The 22743-nt window shown below is 35.7% G+C and overlaps 1 protein-coding gene across 1 annotated transcript; it reads left to right on the top strand.

The window, feature by feature from the left end:
* The first annotated feature begins 1415 nt into the window (after nt 1–1415).
* On the top strand, nt 1416–21847 carry nek6 (NIMA-related kinase 6). Its single transcript, XM_048166302.1, has 10 exons — nt 1416–1570; nt 11286–11363; nt 11725–11868; nt 14067–14129; nt 14232–14342; nt 16680–16788; nt 16891–16998; nt 17158–17252; nt 18069–18182; nt 21169–21847. Exons 2-10 carry the CDS (start codon nt 11301–11303, stop codon nt 21277–21279), a joined length of 918 nt encoding a protein of 305 aa, XP_048022259.1. The 5' UTR covers nt 1416–1570; nt 11286–11300; the 3' UTR covers nt 21280–21847.
* Nucleotides 21848–22743: the final 896 nt, after the last annotated feature.

Genomic DNA, 22743 nt, shown 5'->3' with positions numbered 1-22743 from the left:
CATTTCTGAGGCGTGCGTCTGACTGTTTCTATAGGAACCGGAGCTTCTAACGGCCGCTGCAGTGACGCGATGACTTTACCAATTGGCGATTGGCTCTTATTTAGAAGGCGGGACTTATTCCGCCATATTGCGCGTTGCACTTTCTCCCATTCAAAACAATACGAGTGACGCATCTTGTATTATTCTATAGTCTTTGTTGATAGTGTAGGAGGGGGCGGGACTTCAGATTCTAGAGAGCATTTGATTGGACAGAAGATTTGATGAGAAGCTGAAGTGCGATATGATGTCATGAAAATCCATGATCCATTTAAGTTTTGAATGCTTATATCTCCTAAATGCGAATTTTGTCTTTGTTTTGGAAAACACCAGCTTATTCATAACACCAAGGCTAACATATTCATACTAAAAGCTAAAAAACTTAAGTTTTGATTTCAGGGGGACTTTAAAGGAACACTCCACTTTTTTTGAAAATAGGCTCATTTTTCAACTCCCCTAGAGTTAAACAGTTGTGTTTTACCCTTTTCGAATCCATTCAGCCGTTTTACGGGTCTGGCGGTACCACTTTTAGCATAGCTTAGCATAGCATCCATGGTACGGCAGCAAAGTTCCTTGATTATTATGCCGGAATGAGAGTATAGTTCCTAGCCATATCAACCTAGAAAATCACAACTTTTCATTTTCCGTCGGTCTTAGTACACAACGTAACTACAGAAGAGTCAAGTTTTAAATAGGAAAAATATTGAAACTCTTTGGTCATTTTTGAGCGAGATGCTAACGGTCTAATCAGATTCAATGAACTATGCTAAGCTATGCTAAAAGTCGTATCGTCTGAATGGATTCGAAAACGGTGAAACTCAAGTGTTTAATTTTAGGGGAGTTGAAAAATGAGCCTATTTTCAAAAAAAGTGGAGTGTTCCTTTAAATAAACATTTTATAAATTAAATATTTATGTAATAAAAATATACATAAAATATTTTTAAAAAGATAAAAATGAGGCATTCAATAACTGCTCTTACAATAAATGTTTTTATACTTTTTATACTTACAAAAAAAAGTTTTATACTTTTTTTACTTGTTCATATTGATAAAAAAAATCTAATTATTTTATTTATATTTTATATAAATAAATACAAATATTTTCTATTTTCAAATGGGATAAAACGTAATTGGGTGTTTTACATGAACTTTTTTCATAAGATTATGATTATTATTGTGATAGAATTGTCACATTTAAATTAAAATAATGTAAGAAATAAAATGAGCTATTATTGAACTACTTAAATTATTATTTTTGTGATAATTTTAAATAAAGTAAAAAATAAAACCATGAAATAATTATTGGACTACTTATTATTGTTAAAAATTCGAATGACATTTTCCCCCTTGGGGTCTCATAGGCAGAAAGTGAAGGACACGAGTGTTTTACTGCAGTCACAGATCACAGCCATGTGATGCGCGGGGTGTGACTCAAACTTGCGTGGCCCGTGACATTAGTGAGTCTGGAAACTGACCAAAGGGGCTTCGCAACATTTTTCAGCCCTGTAAATGTATCAGACACAGCTGTGGAGAGGTAAGTGGAACTACTGCGTGACTTTTAACCCAATTTATTAAAAACACGATGCTCGTGACGCTCGCGCGCCTCGCGATAAGGTGTTAGTTGCACAACGTGTTCATGTAGAAGAGAAATATTGCACCAAATTATTCTTGTGGTGCACAATGTCGCTGTAGTGCAGTGAAAAAGACAGAGAATCTAAACGAACACAGTGCTATTTCGTTCCTTTGGATTAAACTGACACGAAACGACGCAAAACAGGCAGTGCGAATATTGCATATGCTTTAGTTCACGTCTACTGCTCTTGCGCGGAAAATAGATCTGTTTTGAAAGTTCATGCATCTGTTTTTCTTCGTATTAGGGCCTAGTTCCGCTCATTCATATCTTTCCAGAAGCTTTAATGAACCTAAAACAATCATATCACAGTGTAAATGTTGTGTAAGGGAAATGAGCAAGTATAAAGGAAACATTGAAATGCTCCTCTAGTTTAACGGGAACACCCACCACCTTCACACTGTAACTTCGATTATATTTGCAAATATAACTTACAGCTCTGAATCAACACTTGCATGCGATCATGGTTCATTTATGATGGTAATAAGTCGCTTTTAATGTTCAGTTATTTGTATGATGGTATTACATAGCGCTTGTTTTTTATAAGGAAAAGCTGCAGTTTGACTCCGCCCACACACTCTGTTTGTTTGTATCCATTCACGTGTTTTTGGACACAAAGTAGCGTTTTTCTCCCTTTTTATTAAGATGACTCATACAAGATGACAATTACAGGCAACATGTTAAACAAAAAACACTGCACGCTAGCAATGAACAGTAATTAAATATTTATGTAATAAATATTTAACATAAAATATTTTTAAATAGATAAATAAAAATTAGGCATTCAGTAACTGCTCTTACAGTAAAACAAAAGATGTTTATACTTTTTTAATTGTTCATAATGATAAAAAAAATCTATTTATATTTTATATAAATAAATACAAATCTTTTATATTTTCAAATGCGATATTGAACATTGTTTCATAAGATTTTAGGTTAAAATTGATACACAGCCAATTTACAATAAACTAGTCACATCAGGTCAAGTTTTTGCAGTGTTTCATCTTAATGTCAAGATGTTAGACTATACAAATGTATTATTTATGGTTGCATTGAATATATGCATGTGATTGATCACTTCATAAATTAACTGTACATTTTGTTGTTTTCATCGAGGCACAGAAGATCAGTGCCAAACAAGTCAAACATGTTGGTTTTTGTGACGGATAACTATGCAGTAGTAATGCGGGCTTCTTTCACCAAACCATATTATATTGTCATGCAGGTCTCTTTTTTTATCAGACGTTTGTGTGGGTTTCTGTGCATGCTCAGGGGTTTTTGGAAGTGAGATTGTGGATGTGTCGGGGGTTTTTGCTTTTGAGACAGAGTTGTTAGATCTGTAGCATTTGATCTAGCGGAAACACAAGCACATGACTCAGTTGAGTTAGAGGAAGATAGACTGCTCAAACTTGCGCAGGTCACTTCCTCAAGACCACCACCAATCTTAAATCTGTTATCCTTAATCCTGACAATGAAGTATCTATCTATCTAGCTAGCTAGCTAGCTATCTAGTATCTATCTATTTATCTAGCTGTCTAGCTATTTATCTAGCTATCTATCTATACCCTAAAAATATATCCTGTTAATTTTACTGTAAAAGAAAAAAAAAAGAAACATCAGTTGTGGTTGCCGAAATTCACTGTAAAAAAAATTGTACAATGTGAATTGAATGAAAACATCATTTAAAAAAAATATATATATAAAATATATAATATATATATATATTTCGTATGAATCCATACATGTTAATTGTGTGATAACCTTTTTTTTTTTTTTTGAAAAATGTAACCATTTCATAAGGTTCTGATTTCTTATGAATTTGTACGATGTGAATTTTACCGAAACATATGATTTTTTGAAAAACGTAGGCCTAACTATTTTTAATGAAGTGGCGATTTCGTATGAATTTTTACAAATTGATATGAATTAGTCACCAATTTATCAAAACATAAATTAGTTATGAATTAACATAAGTTTGTGTTGGTCGACAAAACACCATCAGGGTAACACAAATGACACTAAAAAATGGCTTCTCTAACAAGTATAGGGTGGGACTTGATTTTGTCCATTGGGAATTGATTGGATGATTGCGGTTTGCTATTGGTGGATCTCATGTGAGTGACAGGTTGCCCCGCCCTTGCGCCAGTAAACATGTCATCAGAGAAGAGAAGAGATGTCACTGCAAGAGGGAGGGGAAGTTATTTTGATTAAAGATTATGATAATGATGTACACAAATGAGTCATTTAGAATAAATACTGCAATATTCCATTTAAAAAAATTAGAATTCTCAATTTTGATTTCATGGAAATTACCCAGTTAACAGGTTATTACTCTAGCAATTTTACTTAAAAAAAAAAAAAGTTTAATATATTTTTAGTGTATTTATCGTACAGTGTATACTAAACATTTTCTCATACAGAAAAGTCACAAACTAGACACTATGTACATACTATACACTTATGAAAGAGCAGAGTTTTTAATATCAAATTTTAAACATAGCCCTTGTGATATAATTTCTGTGTAAATAGAAGTAAGAAGAAAACGCTTGTCGGGTTTCTAAGTATTCGAAGTATTCTCGGGTTTCTAAGAAAATTGTGAATTACCTCGTCCTCTAACCCATCTGAAAATACAAACCGAAAGCACACTTAACACATGTGGTGTGTGGTGTGTGTTGCACATCCAGATGCGTGTCTTTGTTAAAATGTTCTGGTGTGTGTGTGTGTCAGAGAAGAGTGGCACTGTTGCAAATGGTAGGATAGAATTCTTCCTCTGCATTTTTCTTCACATGAATGGAAGGAAATTGGTACAGGACCGCCGCCTCCTTCCCCTCCACAGAATCTCTCTTTCATTGTTTTTTCCTTTTCTTCTTTTCCCTATTTTATGGGAGCAGGAAATAACTTGTTCATTTTTTATTTCTTTGAACAAGACAGATATGTGCTGTGTAGTGTGAGATATTTCAATAGTAGCAACACAACTATACTCAGTTTACAGGGTCCTTCAGTCTTTTCTAACTAATTTGCACTGGTTTTCCAGTAATGGATGATGAGAAATCAAAGTTCATTGGAATTATAAATAAACACTCACTGGCCACTTTATTAGGTACACCTTGCTAGTACTGGGTTTGAGCCCCTTTTGCCTTCAGTACAGCTTTAATTCTTTATGGCATGGATTCAACAAGATGCTGGAACCATTTTGGTCCATATTGTCATGACGGCATCATGCAGTTGCTTCAGATTTGTAGGCTGCACATCCATGATACGAATCTCCTGTTCCTCAACGTCCCAATGGTGCTCTATTGGATTGAGATCTGGTGACTGTGGAGGCAATTTGAGTATAGTGAACTCATTGTCACGTTCAAGAAACCAGTTTGAGATGATTTGAGCTTTGTGACATGGTGCGTTATCCTGCTGGAAGTAGCCATCAGAAGATGGGTACATAGTGGTTATAAAGGGTTGGACATGTTCAGCAACAAGGCAGGCTGTGGCATTTAAACTCTGCTCTGTTGGTACTAAAGGGGCCCAAAGTATGCAAATAAATGATACCCCACACCATTGCATCACCAGCAGCCTGAACCGTTGATACAAGGCAGGATGGATCTATGCATCTATGTTGTTTACGCCAAATTCTGACTCTACCATCTGAATGTTGCCGCAGAAATTAAGACTCATCAGACAAGGCAACGTTTTTTCCAATCTTCTTATTGACCCATTTTGGTGAGTCAGTTTGAAGTGTAGCCTCAGTTTCCTGTTCTTAGCTGACAGGAGTGGCACTGGTGTGTCTTCTGCTGCTGTAGAACCATCTGCTTCAAGGTTGGATGTGTTCAGAGATGCTCTTCTGCAGACCTCGAGTGTAATGAGTAGGGCTGGGATAATAAGTAGTTGAATCGCGAATCAAGAAATGATTCTCAAATCGATTCTAAGCTTAGTTTTTTTAACAGCAGATGGCACTGCATGCTTTAAGGCAGGAACACACCAAGCCGACTCGGCTGTCGGGCAGTTTTTCTTCGTCAACCTACCCAAGGTGCGGTCACACTGCACTTTTCGTTCCATTGACTTCCATTCAAACGCATGCGAATGCGTCAGACCGGAAACGCAAGCTCGTGCGAAAAATTTCGCATTTCGCTGCGTTCCAAAGTTCAAGTTTGGTGAATTCTGACCTGCGAATTCGCATCACGTGAAGACGTGCGACCAAGTAGAAGATCGATTCGTCACGGCATGACCTCTTGGCTGAATTAAAATAATTATATTTTTGCAGTAAAGTCGAGTAGGTTCTGTATTTTTACATTTTAAATGTATTACTTTAAGTTATGTGTTGAATTCATGTTTATAAAAAAGACGCTGTAGACCGCGACGTCATATCACGACCGTTACAGCATCCGAAAAAAAGTTGAAGTTGGTCCTCATCGGCTTTTTTTCGGCCGTTTCGAAACGTTGAATCGGCGTCGGAGCTCGTCGGGCCATCTGATCATTCTGATTGGCTGATCAGATACTGCCACCTGCTGGGACGGAAAGGCATTTCATCTCACGCAGGCGCAGAACGGACATTCTACTTGGTCGTCGGCTGTTTAGCGTTGGTTTGGTGTGTCAGGCCAACTTTGGACACAGACGCTGCCGACGTGAGCCAACCCCACAGTCTGCTTTCCTTGCCACTAGTTCGTCGGCGTCAGCTTGGTGTGTTCTGGCCTTTAGAAACAGCCTTACTCTGCTCTCTTCCAATTCCTTACACACCATTTGAACCTTCTATAAAATAATCATTCATAAAGTTCAAAAAGGTTGAAGCGAATTACAAAGGTGTTTGCAGTGGGCTGTTTTCATTAATCTAGCGTCATAAAAGCATTCTGCAAGTACATAGCCGAAGTATACAAGCGCTCTTCTTCGTGAGCATTTGAGAGTGCAGTTAAAAACTAGCCTAGAGTGCCATCTGCTATTAAAAATTAAGCTCAGAATCAATTCAAGAGAGAAATGCGATGCATTTGGAAAATCTCAGAATCGACCACGAATCGAAATGAATCGATTTATTCTCCCAGCCCTAGTAACGAGTGCTTATTTGAGATACTGTGTCCAGCTTGAACCAGTCTGGTCATTCTCCTCTGACCTCTGGCATTAACAAGGCATTTTTGCCCACAGAACTGCCACTCACTGGATATTTTCTCTTTTTCGGATCATTCTCTGTAAATCCCAGTAGATCAGCAGTTTCTGAAATACCCAGAACAGCCTGTCTGGCACTAACAACCATGTTAAAGTCACTTAAATCACATTTCTTTACCATTCTGATGCTCAGTTGCTGCCATGGGTTTGGCTGATTAGATATTTGCATTAACGAGCAGTTGAAAAGGTGTACCTAATAAAGTGGGCGGGTGTGTGTGTGTGTGTGTGTGTGTATATATATATATATATATATATATATATATATATATATATATATATATATATATATATATATATATGCAGGGGCGGCGCTAGGGGTGGGCTAAGGGGGCTGGAGCCCCGAATGTTTTCCCAAAAGCCCCGAATCTTTCAGGTTTGAGCTTTCTTAACAGTGCTCTCAAAATATATTTTTTTCTAATTTTTCTCTATTAAAATATGTTAAACAGTTCAATATCGCTTTTCTACAGTATTCGTACCCTCGTTCGGTCCGGTTGGATAGGATATAACAGCTGATATTACAACTTTAGCACATTTGTCAGCTAAACATTCATTCAGTGTTTCCCAATGACCCTGTGCCGCCACCACCATTTCATCATAAAATTTAATTTAAAACATACAAAGCTTAAATGGTCTCTAAGTTGTATTTTACCAGCGAACTAAAATCGAAACCGTGATATGGCTTTGTGCCTTTATAAAACAGCAAAATTTGCGCACGCGATCAGCTGGTGATCAAAATTAAAGCTCAAGGATTTATCTTTTAAAAAGAAATTAGTACAAAAGTGTTGTAATTTCCCTATACTGTTGTGTAAAGTTAGTAACTAATAAAATTGTCATTTATTTTAGAGTGCATGTGTTACAATATATGGAAATCGCTGTCATGAATAATTATATAATATTAAATAAATAATTTGGCATCCAAAAACAATGTAGACTGAGACTTTATATCACAACTATAAAGATGTTTGAGCCCTCTTTAATGTCCAGGTACAAGTCAATGCTGTTTCTTTGTTCAATGTGCACACTGTATGGGCTTAAGCTTTTAAGTTTTTGAGCTCTCAAAGTGCACCAGATTGATGCATTTAACCTTAAAATGGACAAAATTTTCTTCTGGGGGGGGCATGCCCCCGGACCCCCCTAGAGGAGGTATACCCAACAAACTTTTACAAATTACAGTGCCAAATAATGTACATTTTCTGAACAACAGTACTACAACAAAAGCTTCTTTCATGTCAGTAAAGCTGTTAACAGAAAATTAAAATGTCATTGGACAAATATTGATTTGGGCTAAGCCCAGGATGTTTACAATGTCTGGCTCCGCCCCTGTATATATATATATATATATATATATATATATATATATATATATATATATATATATATATATATATATATATATATATATATATATATGTGTATATGTGTGTTTGTTCACATTCTTTGTGGTGATCTACTTTCATATACACTCTAACACACATAGCCTACTGGATATTGCGATTTCACCCTTGTAAAGTGTCTCTTTCAAAAATATGTATAAAGGTTGTTCATAATACTGAAGTAGATGCTCATATGCACATTAAAAACATGATTGCTCATTCGCTAACACGCTCATTCTGCTAATTACTCTATATTATGCCTCGTAGCAACAAAATATTACAAGGACCGCAATTTGTGTTTGTGTGCTTTTGTGAATGTGTGTCAGTAGGTTTGTCTGGAGTTTGTTTAAAATAAAACAGGACTTGTTTGTACATGTCATGTCAAACAGTGTGGAAGAGATCATGTGCCCCGAAGACTACACACCCTCCTGCAGATAATAACTGTTCATATGGTTCTGCAGCATACTTGCAATGTATTCTTTTCTAATTTTTCTCAGGTTACACCAATCTGATACCTGGATCTGTACTTGACACCTAAACTGTCCCTTTTTTAAACATGTCAGTTAGCAGGCAGACAATACCGACCCAGTCTGTTAGGCATGGTTGTTACTGTCAAGCTGAGGAAAAAATTTTTTTTTTAAATGCACCAGATGCAATTGCATCAGATATCAGAAACACTATCAGGATAAAAAAAAAAGTGGAATGTGTATCTCTGCACATCTCTAGAAGTCAAACACTACATGCGTCAGTGCTTTTATATTTTGATCTTAATGTGTCCCACACGTAGTACCTAAAATTTTTAAAGAAATTCCCTCAGTATTTTAATTGTGGGTGTTTGTGAAATAATCTTTTTGTGAAATAAGAGACTAGAAGAATTTGTGTAAATGATTGTGCATGTTATCATCAAAATTATTTCCTTCTTCTTATTGGTACTTATGAGAAAAATAAGAAATCATGAACTGAAAAAAATGTGTAACGTAATATAAAATTATATAATTGAATACTTGTTTGATTCATGGTTAGTGACACTAAAGCTAAAGTATATCATGACCGTCCATATTCCATGACAGTCTGACATAATTTTCGTCATTAGGAGGGTCCATGGACTTCCGCACACCTCGTCCACCATGTGCAGCCCAAATTTTGTGACCACGCGGATGGTGTGCATACAACAGCACATGTGCGAGTGACTTGAACGCTTGAAAATAAAGTCCAATAGAGCAAAAAACACTTTAAACACTACGTTTATTTTGTAAAAAATAAAATTTTGCTCTGCATTTTACTTGCAGTAAACATTTTGAATCTACTTATTTTTAATAACAGTTGGCTGTCTGATTGAAATGGACGTTCCTCTGATTAAAAAACAAGATTATACTGTTCAAATGTTTTGGGGTCAGTACAGTTTTTTTTTTTATCTGAAGGACCATGTGACACTGAAGACTGGAGTAATGATGCTGAAAATTCAGCTGCATCACAGGAATACATTACATTTTAAAAAAATATTAAAATGGAAAACCGTTATTTTAAAGGTGCCTTAGATTCAAAAACTGAATTTTCCTCGGCATAGTTGAATAACAAGAGTTCAGTACATGGAAAGGACATACAGTGAGTTTCAAACTCCATTGTTTCTTCCTCCTTATATAAATCTCATTTGTTTAAAAGACCTCCGAAGAACAGGCGAATCTCAACATAACACCGACTGTTACGTAACAGTCGGGATCATTAATATGTACGCCCCCAATATTTGCATATGCCAGCCCATGTTCCCAACATTATGAAAGGCATTAGACAAGGGCAGAACGTCTGGATCTGTGCACAGCTGAATCATCAGACTAGGTAAGCAAGGAAGGACAACAGCGAAAAATGGCTGATGGAGCAATAATAAATGACATGATCCATGATAGCATGATATTGTTAGTGATATTTGTAAATTGTCTTTCTAAATGTTTCGTTAGCATGTTGCTAATGTACTGTTAAATGTGGTTAAAGTTACCATCGTTTCTTACTGTATTCACGGAGACAAGAGAGCCATCGCTATTTTCATTTTTAAACACTTGCAGTCTGTATAATGCATAAACACAACTTCATTCTTTATAAATCTCTCCAATAGTGTAGCATTAGCCGTTAGCCTCGGAGCATAGCCTCAAACTCATTCAGAATCAATGTAAACATCAAAATAAACACTGTACTTACGCGATTAGACGTGCTGCATGACGAACACTTTGTAAAGATCCATTTTGAGGGTTATATTAGCTGTTTGAACTTTTTTTATGTTGTTTAAGGCAAGCGCGAGCTCTTGGGGCGTGAGATTTAAAGGGCACGAGATTACACACCCTGAATCGGCTCATTTCTAATGATGCCCCAAAATAGACAGTTAAAAAATGAATTAAAAAAATCTAGGGGGTATTTTGAGCTGAAACTTCACAGACACATTCAGGGGACACCTTAGACTTATATTACATCTTTTAAAAAAAAAGTTCTTGGGCAACTTTAAATTGTAGCAATATTTCACAATATTACAGTTTTTACTATATTTCTGATCAAATAAATGAAGCAAATCATTAAAAGAATCTTACCAACCCCAAAGTTTGATTACCTCAATATTGTGTAAATAAATAAATAAAAATATCTGTTGAATGTCATCAAAAGGCTAATATGGCTCAGCTATCTCTGTCAGTGTAAGTTTGTGTGATGTTCTGCTTTTCCTCTGCTGGGCGTTAATTGTAATTGTAAATGTCTAAACATTTAAGTTTAGGTATCAATCATCTCCATAGCACAAAACATGCTGTGCGTTTTATACCACAAAATTCCATACTTAATGTTCAGGGTTTCTTCAAATCCCTTTTCCTAAATATGAGCAGATGTAATCTTAGCAAGCACCTCAAATTAGCAGTTAATTCACTGCTGTTTTGAAGCACTGACAGCTGCTTGTTTGATCTCAGCCTTTGTTTGAATGGTTCAGGATTGTTTTTCATCGTTACTGAAAAACTGCAATTAAACAAAGCAGCCATCTGGAAATGAAACAACCTGTTTGATAAAGCAGACATTGCGAATGCCTGTCTTTTGATTGACTCCATGCCCTTTGTTTTTGCCTGTAGGTCTGGAATGTCATTATGGAGCAGAACAGCCTTCAAGATCTGAATAAAAATTACACAGTGCCAGTACAGAACGACCAGGTCTGACCACACACACAGACACACACCGCCCACGTGTGCAGCTGCTGGCACAGGCCTGGGCTCACGTGGCATGCGCTGTTATTACACTCATCAACGGCAGACAGAAGCTTTTATGAATCATCAATCCAATAATACTGACATTATCACGCTACTCTGACTCTCACTTAACACTGTCTCTTTCTGTTCCTCTATCTGTCACTAAGGGGAACGTGCTATTACATTTTACATGTACATTTATACATATGGCAGATGCTTTTATACAAAGCAACTTGGTACACATTTTATCAGTTCTTGATATCCCTGGGAAACGAATCCATGACTTTAGCATTGCTTGCACCATGCTCTTCTGTTTGTGCTACAGGAAGATTATGGATATGGATATGAATACTATTCGGATCTGTCCAACTTCCTCATTGAGAAAAAGATTGGTCGTGGTCAGTTCAGCGAGGTTTATAGAGCCACGTGTCTACTGAACAACCGGCAAGTGGCCCTAAAGAAAGTACAGGTGAACATTTACATAAATTGAAATTGCATTTTGCAGCATGTATACTAAGCACAATGCCTAAATCCTCTGTATGCATAGTATTCCTAGATGATCTATTACATTTGAAAAAAAGTGCAATGTATAGCCAGTTAAACTGTGTGGAATTGAGAATCCCATCATGCAATACGCTTGACTTAAACCTTACATTGCCAGTGTGACAAATGAACCAAGAACGAATTTTACCATTTGTTACTCAACATTTAATCAGATGTTTACACAAAATCTTTTCCTTGACTCACCAATGAATCATCAAAGGTTAACAAAATTGGATTCAAATGTATAATAATATAATAATACACTGCTAATATCATATAATAATACACTGCCCGGCCAAAAAAAAAAAACGCTGTTTAGATTTAAATAGGCAAATGCTAAAGAGTCTATGATTAGATCATTATGGCTTTTCATTTCTTAAACAACCATGTTGGAAGACACATCATGGCCTTATTCCAGGATGACAAAGCCAAGATTCATCAGGCTCAATACTGTGTAAGAATGGTTGGGAGGGAGGATGAAGAATCATTTCACACATGAATTGGCACCTCTGAGTCCTGACCTTAAATTCATTGAAAGTCTTTGTGATGTGCTGGAGGAGACTTTACAGAGTGCTCACCTCTTGCATTGTTAATACAAGATCTTGACCAAAAATTGATGCACCTCTTGATGGAAATAACATCACAAAATTTATTTCCATCAAGAGGTGCATCAATCCTGGAATATGGCCATGATGTGTCTTCTTACATGGTTGTTTAAGAAATGAAAAGCTACACACTCCATCAATAAGGGTTAGAAGTAGGGCTGTCAAACGATTAATCGCGATTAATCGCATACAAAATAAAAGTTGGAGTTTGCATAATATATGTGGGTGTACTGTGTGCGATTATTATGTATGTATAAATACAAATACATTCATGTATATATTTGAGAAATATTTAAAAGTATATTTAATATAATTTATATTATACATAAATAAAAATATTTTGTACATAACATATTTCTCTTAAATATATACATTAATTTGTATGTATTTATATATACATATTAATTACACACTGTACTCACACATACATTATGCAAACTCAAACTTTTATTTTGTATACGATTAATCGCCCTAGCCCTAGTTAGAAGAACTGTTGCCAAACATATAACATGCTAGAAACATAATAATCACTGCAATAATGATCCAATCCCCGACAGCAACATAGTGTCGGCCCAGAGCCGGCCCACATCTGATCCGCATGTAATCCACTTGTACCAGATGTGGGCCGGATCTGGGCCACACCATAGACTCTTAAGCTTTTGCCTATTAAAATCTAAACAGCGATCCATTTTATTTATTTATTTTTTGGGGCCAGGCAGTGTATAATATAATTAATATAAGGAGTATATATAATGAACTATATTTATGAACCAGCATGAATTTTAAGATCTTAATCACCAAAAGTTAAGACATTTTTACACAAAATTGGATTAAAATGCAATTTAATATAAAATAATATGATAATTATAAAAAGTATAAATTATAAATAATCATAAATTAAATTAAAAATTCAATGTAGTGGTCATGTGACCAATGAAGCATGCATAATTTGTATTTCTTTCTTGATACACCATTTAATCACTAAAAGTGTTTTTTGTTTAACGCAAAATTGGATTAAAAATGCAAATTAATATAAGTAAATATATAAAAATGTATATTTATGTCACATTAAATTAAACATGCAATGTAAATGAGGTCATGTGACAGTGCGAAATTCTACTTTTATCTTTACATTTTGTATACTGTTTTTATTTAGTATTTTTAAGAAATAGTTAGCAGTAACCAGTATATACTGTGCACAGTAAGTAGTATACCAGCATTCCATTGCAATCATAGCCTAGATCTTCAAAATCCTGAGCAATTTCATGTGAACTTCTGAGAAATCTTGTTTTCATCTAGTAGTGGAATCTGTTTTCAAGATGGTTGAAAGAACCGTTTAAGATGTTGACAGATTGACAGACAGTTAAATCTGTCAACATCTTAAATCGCGGTTCATTCAACATTTTTGAAAACAGAATCCTCTTCTAGATGAAAACAAGATTTCTCAGAAGTGCGCCTCAAGCGATTTTAAACCGGTGCACATTTAGGTGTATGTTGTAATATTAAGATGTTTCCTCAGATCTTTGAAATGATGGATGCCAAAGCCCGGCAGGACTGCATTAAAGAGATCGACTTGTTAAAGGTTAGTAGCATTTTTTTTATTATTTTTTTTTAACTCATGCATGTATCTCTATATGACATATGACAGTTTGTGATATATTACGTTTTCATTCTGTAATTGCAGCAACTGAACCATCCAAATGTTATAAAGTATCTGGCCTCATTTATTGAAGACAACGAGCTTAATATCGTTCTGGAGTTAGCAGGTGCTGGTGACCTGTCCCAGATGATTACGGTCAGTCTCATTTGATACATGAACTGTGTAAATTTTAGCGCCATCTAGCGGTGAGGTTGCGAATTGCAATATAGAGAAGCTACGGTGGCCAACACAGGACAGAGATGTCATTGTGTGAGACAGCAGAGAGTAGTTTCAGCTCAAAATACCCCATAGATTTTTTTTAATAAATTTTTTTAACTGCCTATTTTGGGGCATAATTAGAAATGCGCCGATTCAGGTTGCGGCCCCTTTAAATCGCGCGCTCTCCACCCATGGAGCTCACGCTTGCCTTAAACAGTGCCTAAACAAAGTTCACACAGCTAATAAAACCCTCAAAATGGATCTTTACAAAGTGTTCGTCATGCATACTGCATGCATACGTCGGATTATGTGAGTATTGTATTTATTTGGATGTTTACATTTGATTCTGAATGAATTTGAGGCTGTGATCCGTGGCTAACGGCTAATGCCACACTGTTGGAGAGATTTATAAAGAATGAAGTTGTGTTTATGAATTATACAGACTGCAAGTGTTTAATAATGAAAATAACAACGGCTCTTGTCTCCGTGAATACAGTAAGAAACGATGGTAACTTTAACCACATTTAACAGTACATTAGCAACATGCTAACGAAACATTTAGAAAGACAGTTTACAAATATCACTAAAAATATCATGATATCATGGATCATGTCAGTTATTATTGCTCCATCTGCCATTTTTCGCCATTGTCCTTGCTTGCTTACCTAGTCTGATGATTCTGCTGTGCACAGATCCAGACGTTAATACTGGCTGCCCTTGTGTAATGCCTTTCATAATGTTGGGAACATGGGCTGGCATATGCAAATATTGGGCGTACATATTAATGATCCCGACTGTTACGTAACAGTCGGTGTTATGTTGAGATTCGCCTCTTCTTCGGAGGTCTTTTAAACAAATTAGATTTATATAAGAAGGAGGAAACAATGGAGTTTGAGACTCACTGTATGTCATTTACATGTACTGAACTCTTGTTATTCAACTATGCTGAGGTAAATTCAATTTTTGAATCTAGGGCACCTTTAAAAATTGAATGTGCAAGTATCAGTGTTATTTTAAAGGGGTTCTGTTATGCTTTTTTACATGTTCAACTTTCTTTAGTGTTGCTGTTTGAGCATGAAAAATCATCTGCAATGTTACAAAACACAATGTCAATCAAAGGAAGTTATTCTCTATATCAGTGTGCTCTGTTTCTGAACTCCCTGAAATGCCTTCATTGTAGTCTTGAGTTTTCTTCCAGGAATGTACATGTCACAATATTCCGCATTTAAATAATTCCTGCCCAAGTTATATGCAAAAAAGGGGGCAAGGTTTATGTGCATTTGCACAAGACAGCAGGTTGTTCCTTTTGTCATTTTTAGGTTTCAGATGGGTGCTCGTAAGCGGCTCATATGCACCCCAATGCGCACTTTTGCTTAGCCCGAAATAAAGCGAAATGAAACTTCTACCCGTGTTACATCATGAAAGTGTGAAAGAACCTTAATAGTGTGTTGAAGATTGATAAGGGGTGTGAGATTTCAGAAATCTCTCCAACAGTGTAGCATTAGCCGTTAGCCACAGCCTCAAACTCATTCAGAATCAAACGTAAACAATATAACAGTATACAATACTCACATAATCCGACGCATGCATGACGAACACTTTGTAAAGATCCATTTGAGGGTTATATTAGTTGTGTAAACTTTGTTTAGGCACTGTTTAAGGCAAGCGCGAGCTCTGTGGGTGGAGAGCACGAGATTTAAAGGGGCCGCACAGCATAAATCTGCTCATATTTAATGATGCCCCAAAATAGGCAGTTAAAAACATAATTTAAAAAATCTCTGGGGTATTTTGAGCTGAAACTTCACAGACACATTCAGGGGACACCTTAGACTTATATTACATCTTGTAAAAAAAACGTTCGATGGCACCAAAATCATGTGTTTTTTTGAACATTCAAAGCATGAAAACATGTTCTAGTAGACCCCAAACTCAAAATCAAGAAAAGGTTATAATAGGTCCCCTTTAATACCATTGATATACTATTATAGTGTTTGTTAATATTTTAAATTAGATTTCATTTTTATATTGTCTGTTTTCATTTCAATTTTAGTTAAAGTTTTAGTAATTTAATTGTGTTTTGACATTTGTATTAGTTAATACGTTCTATATAGTTTTTTATTATGTTTTAGTTTTACTTATTTTAGTACTTCATCTTAAATTTAGGCAACATTCCTTTTATTTTTTTAAAAGTTTGTTTAATTTTATTTCAGTTAATGAAAATGTTTTTTATGGTTTTAGTTTTGGTTAATGATAATAACCTTGGCATGTGTGTAGTATTTTAAGAAGAAGCGGAGGTTGATTCCTGAACGAACGATATGGAAGTATTTTGTGCAGCTCTGCAGCGCGCTGGAACACATGCACTCCCGCAGGGTCATGCATCGAGGTAAACGCACAAACTGTCTTTCTAAAAGAGACACGCATGATTTCTTTCATTGATGTGACCCTATTTCTTTTGTACTCCTGCCAATGTTTGTGTGTGTATCAGATATAAAACCAGCCAACGTCTTCATCACAGCTACTGGAGAGGTCAAACTGGGTGACCTTGGACTAGGCCGATACTTTAGCTCCAAAACCACTGCTGCACACTCTCTTGGTACCACTGGCCATCCACACAAACCCTCAAATAAACACAATTCATGCATACACATTGACTGAAATAACAGAACCAGTCCTGACAATACAATATACTCTCTAAATACACAAATGTGCTTAATGTGTAAACTTGCTTATTGTGTATCTGTGTCCTTCCCAGTTGGAACTCCATATTACATGTCTCCCGAGAGGATTCATGAAAACGGATACAACTTCAAATCAGACATCTGGTCCCTGGGCTGCTTGCTGTATGAGGTATACAAACACATATGTATTCTATACACATATAATGTCTCTTATACTCACCCAGGCTGCATTTAATTGATCAAAAATACAGTAAATTTAGTAATATTGTGAAATATTATAACAATTTAAAAGAACTGTTTTCTATATAAATATATTTTAAAATGTAATTTATTCCTGTGATGCCAAGCTGAATTTTCAGCATTAATCTAGTCTTTCAGTGTCACGTGATCCTTCAGAAATCATTCTAAGATGCTGATTTGCTGCACAAGAAACATTTCTTAGTATTATCAATGTTGAAAACAGTTTAATATTAGTGTGAAAACCATGATAAATTTTTTTCAGGATTTCTTCAAAATATATATTTTTTTTTTATTTGAAACAGAAATGCTTTGTAACATTATAAAACAGAAATTTCTTAAATAAATCTAATGCAAGGTATTTCTATATATATGGATTGTTTGCATATTATGTTAAGTTTGTGTATAGTTTTACCAGTAAAATCTAGCTCAAGTTGTTGCATACTGTTGATTACCAATACGTTTTTTTTTATTTGTCCCTTAATTTGAATAAACAAACAAAACAAACTTTTTTACACTAATGCACTTGCAATCAAAGTCTACAGAGCAAGACATTGCACCAGATTAAGTGTTGAAATACAATCTTTTTTTGAATGTTGAGCCACAAGGGTTAACATGAAGCTAGTGTGATAGTGTGACTGTCAAGTAGTAAGCCTGGCATCTTTCCGACAATACTAGCGAGGACACCAGAAAGAGACTGATCATTTCCTTTAAAGGATGTCATGAAAGATATTTCTGTCTCTGTCAGATGGCAGCTCTACACAGCCCCTTCTACAGCGACAAGATGAACCTGCTCTCATTGTGCCAAAAGATTGAACAGTGTGATTACCCACCTCTCCCATCAGAGCATTACTCACAGAAGGTACAACACACACATTTAGGGGCTATTCACACAAAGCATGTTTTTCCATTCCACTGCACTACTTTTCCATTGTTTTTCAATGTAAACAGATGGACATCTTTAACCGTTGCACTCGCTTCTCTTGTCTTTTGCAGTATCTTGCGCATCTTGTTTATTAACAAAATTCGGGAGGAGCAAGTTCAGATAATTAACCTAATTAGCACAGGTGGAGAGCATTCAATTAATCAACTCAACCAATGTCAAAAGGTATAAATTCAGCAGACTGACTTCTGTTCATCTGAGAGTTTATCAGCATCCCTCCTCCACCCCATCTCCTTACTTATAGTTCCATCTACTTTTACCACACCGGGGGAAGTACTCTGGGTTCGGGCCAAAATTCCGAGCTCGGAGCCCTCTCCCCGGACAGCACGCCAAATACGCATAACTTTACTCTATTTAATTATAGGGATATGTGAACTCGTGAAATGGCATTCTAAAAACACGGCGCCCAAGTTAAAAGAAGTTCAACTTTAAAACAACAAAATAAAAACACGTATCCACTGACCTGCGTCTCGTGTTTTTAAAAGCTAAACCGCTTTCTGTGAACTGGATCTTACATGCCTTTGTTCTCTGACAGCTCAATACTCCAATGAGCACAAAATCACATAATGCCCAAATATTGGGTGAAATTTCAATTAGAGCAATTTTATATTGTTACATCATAGTGCTGAATTAAATAGTTGTAGGGTTAAGGCAATGCATTAAAGCATGCAATTAATTCAATATTTTAATGCCATTTGTTTAGCATGTGAAATTTAGCCAAAGTGCTTTATAGCAGAAAGGAAAAAAACAAAAAAGAAAGTTTGGAGTTGGTAATATTTTATAATGTTTTTGAAAGAAGTTTCTTCTGCTCACCAAGGCTGCATTTGTTTGATCAAAAACACAGTAAAAATAGTAATATTGTGGAATATTATTACCTTTTAAAATAACAATTTTCTACTTTAATATATTTTAAAATGTAATTTATTCCTGTGATCAAAGCTGAATTATCAGCATCATTACTCCAGTCTTCAGTGTCACATGATCCTTCAGAAATCATTCTAATATGCTGACTTGCTGCTTAATATTTTTGTGGAAATTCTGATACACTTTTTCATGATTCTTTGATGATTATAAAGTTCACAAGAACAGCCTTTATGTTTTGTAACAATGTAAATGTCATTTTTCTTTTTTCGAATTTTACTGACTCCAAACTTTCAAACATAGAAATGCTATGATGCCTGAAGATGCTGTATACAGGTGCTGGTCATATAATTAGAATATCGTGAAAAGGTTCATTTTTTTTATTTTAAATTATTTAAAAAAATGAAACTTTCATATATTCTACATTCCCTACATGTAAAGTAAAACATTTCAAAAGTTTTTTTTTTTTTTTTTTTTTATTTGTTGATTAGAGCGTACAGCTAATGAAAGTCTGAAATCCAGTATCTCAAAATATTAGAATATTTACATTTGAGTTTAATTAAATGACCATCCCTACAGTATAAATTCCGGGTATCTCTTGTTCTTTGAAACCACACTAATGGGGAAGACTGCTGACTTAGCAATGGTCCAGGAGACAATCATTGACACCCTCCACAAAGAGAGTAAGTCACAGAAGGTCATTACTGAATGTGGTGGCTGTTTACAGAGTGATGTATCAAAGCATATTAAATGCAAAGTTGACTAGAAGGAAGAAATTGGGTAGGCAAAGGTGCACAAGCAACAGGGATGACCGCAAGCTTGAGAATACTGTCAAGTAAAGTCGATTCAGACACTTGGGAGAGCTTCACAATGAGTCAAATGAAGCCGGAGTCAGCGCATCAAGAGCCACCACACTCAGACATCTTCAGGAAAAGGACTACCAAGCCACTTCTGAAACAGAAACAACGTCAGAAGCATTTTACCTGGGCTAAGGAGAAAAAGAACTGGACAGTGAACAGTGGTCGAAAGTCCTCTTTTCAGATAAAAGTAAATTTTGCATTTCATGTTGAAATCATGGTCCCAGAGTCTGAAGGAAGACTGGAGAGGCACAGAATCCAAGCTGCTTGAAGTCTAGTAGGAAGTTTCTGAAGTTAGTAATGATTTGGGGGGCCATGACGTCTGCTGGTGTTGGTCCATTGTGTTTTATCAAGTGCAAAGTCAGGCACTATCTGAAGGCTCAGGACTTTCATTAGCTGTACGCTCTAATCATCTAATTTTAATAAAAAAAACTTTTGAAATGTTTTACTTTACATGTAGGGAATCTAGAATATATGAAAGTTTCATTTTTAAAAATAATTTACAATAAAAAAATGAACTTTTTGATGATATTCTAATTATATAACCAGTACCTGTAGGTAGTCAGCTTACTAGATTTTGTAACAGCACATCTTAACAATCATAGCATGAAGATACAAAGTCACTGGCTATGTCTGAAATCACATTCTCCGTTGAGTAGGTACTTATTTTGAATAAGCACTTTGTGAGCGCTAAAAAAGTATGTTCTATATGAGGGTTTTTCAAAACGGCACATTTTGTATGTCTCCCTGTCTTGACACACCCACTTCAGGTCTGGCTGACTCTACTGATGACTTGAATCAGGTGTGTTAGATGAGGGAGACACAAAATGTGCAGTGCTGGGGTTCCTCCAGGACAGGTTTGAAAACCCTTGTTCTATATAGTGTGAATGTGTGTAGTATGAATGTAATCCAGACATACTACATTCTCCATGTTGCCAGTGTCAGTTGCGTCACCGCCCTTCACAAATCCTCTCCCGTGGCCTCATTGGATAGTAAAGCGTCTATAGTATGTACACTTCAGAATCTCGCCAGAAGTAGTAGGTCATCCGGGTACTTTTTGCCTACTTCATTTATGAGTCTTTTGAATTCAGGCGTACTACTTTGGACGTCACATACTGTTTTTCAGCTGCTATATAGTAGGAAAGTATGCAATCTTTTGTAAACTACACACCTTGTATATGTTTCAGTTCAGAGATCTGGTCAGCATGTGTATCAACCCAGATCCCGACCAGCGGCCCGACATCAGCTTCGTCCTGCAGTTCGCCACACAGATGGAACGGTGGACGGCCAGCACCTGATACAAGCGCACACACACCTGAAGCCAGGAGAACCATTGTGCAAACCTGTGATCTCTGCTCTCTCAATCAAACTGATCAAGCTATAGAAATGAGTAAAGAGAGAATGCCAACAGTGTCTATACAGTTTCAAGCTGAGCATTTCTCTAGATTTGTATTGAAAGGAATGCCGCTATATATTGTTGCGCCTTCACAGTGCTGTATGCTGATTGGTTTAGAGAAAGTTGGTTAGGTCAGGTGACCCAGTGCCTCATGTTGATTGTCAAAGCAAGGTGGTTCTGTTTATACATACATTTTCTGTAGGCCTATATTCATAACAACATATAAAGAGCCTCACAGTTGAGTTACTTATCGCTCTTTGTTTTTCTGATACACGCATACATACACACACAACTGTTTAGTGTTTTCCAAGGAAACTCTCGTTAGCGAGATCTTGTTCTCTGGTCAAATATCTACCATGTGAAAGTATTCATTATATTCATTGTTCCAAAGAGATGTTATTTTTAAGGAATTTGGAAACATTTCCTCATGTTAAAATGTGTAATTAACAATAAAATGTAACTAAACATTGTCTTTGTGACAGCATTGTTGTGAAGAACATCTGAAGTGTTTTAAACACTTTATTAAACACTAAATTGGGAACTGGCAGCTCCTATTATCTAAGGCCCCCTGGTGATAAACAAATGATGTATTGTTATAACTACCATTTATCAAACAAAACGTAATTCATGTTGACCTCCAGCTACATAAAATGATACCTTGTTTTAATGAATCAAAAATCAAACGTTTACTCGGGCAACACAAGCACTTATTTGCATTTCAACAACACCTGACTTACGCTACTGTTATTTGAGCGTATCTTTACAACACAAAGACTATATTCATAATTTCTGGAGCATGCAGTATGCACACTACCATTTACGGAAGAGGATTAGGGAGAGGCGATAATAAAAAAATAAAACCATCTCGAGATTAAAGTTGTTAAATTTCGAGAAAAAACTCGTTAAATTTCGAGAAAAAATGCGTAAAATTTCGAGAAAAAAGTCGAAATAAAATGTTGAGAATAAAGTCATTAAATTACGAGAAAAAAGTCGTTAAATTACGAGAACAAATTTGTTAAATTATGAGAAAAAATGACGTTAAATTTTGAGAAAAAAGTCAAGATAAAATGTTGAGAATAAACTCATTAAATTATGAGAATAAAGTCATTAAATTACGAGAAAAAAGTTGTTAAATTATGAGAACACTTCGTAATTTAATGAATTTGTTCTCGTAATTTAACGAGTTTTTTCTCATAATTTAATAAGTTTATTCTTAACATTTTATTTCGACTTTTTTTCTCGAAATTGAACAACTTTAATCTCGAGATGGTTTTATTTTTTTATTACTGCTTGGCCCTAATCCTCTTCCATTCAAGGGTTTGGAGTCAGTACTTTTTTTCCTTTTTTTTTTTAAATCAATACTTTT

Source organism: Megalobrama amblycephala, linkage group LG18, assembly GCF_018812025.1.
Source record: "Megalobrama amblycephala isolate DHTTF-2021 linkage group LG18, ASM1881202v1, whole genome shotgun sequence".
NCBI classification, from domain to species: Eukaryota; Metazoa; Chordata; class Actinopteri; order Cypriniformes; family Xenocyprididae; genus Megalobrama; species Megalobrama amblycephala.
Note: the sequence above shows the minus strand (reverse complement) of the source record. Positions and strands in the feature narration are given on the sequence as shown.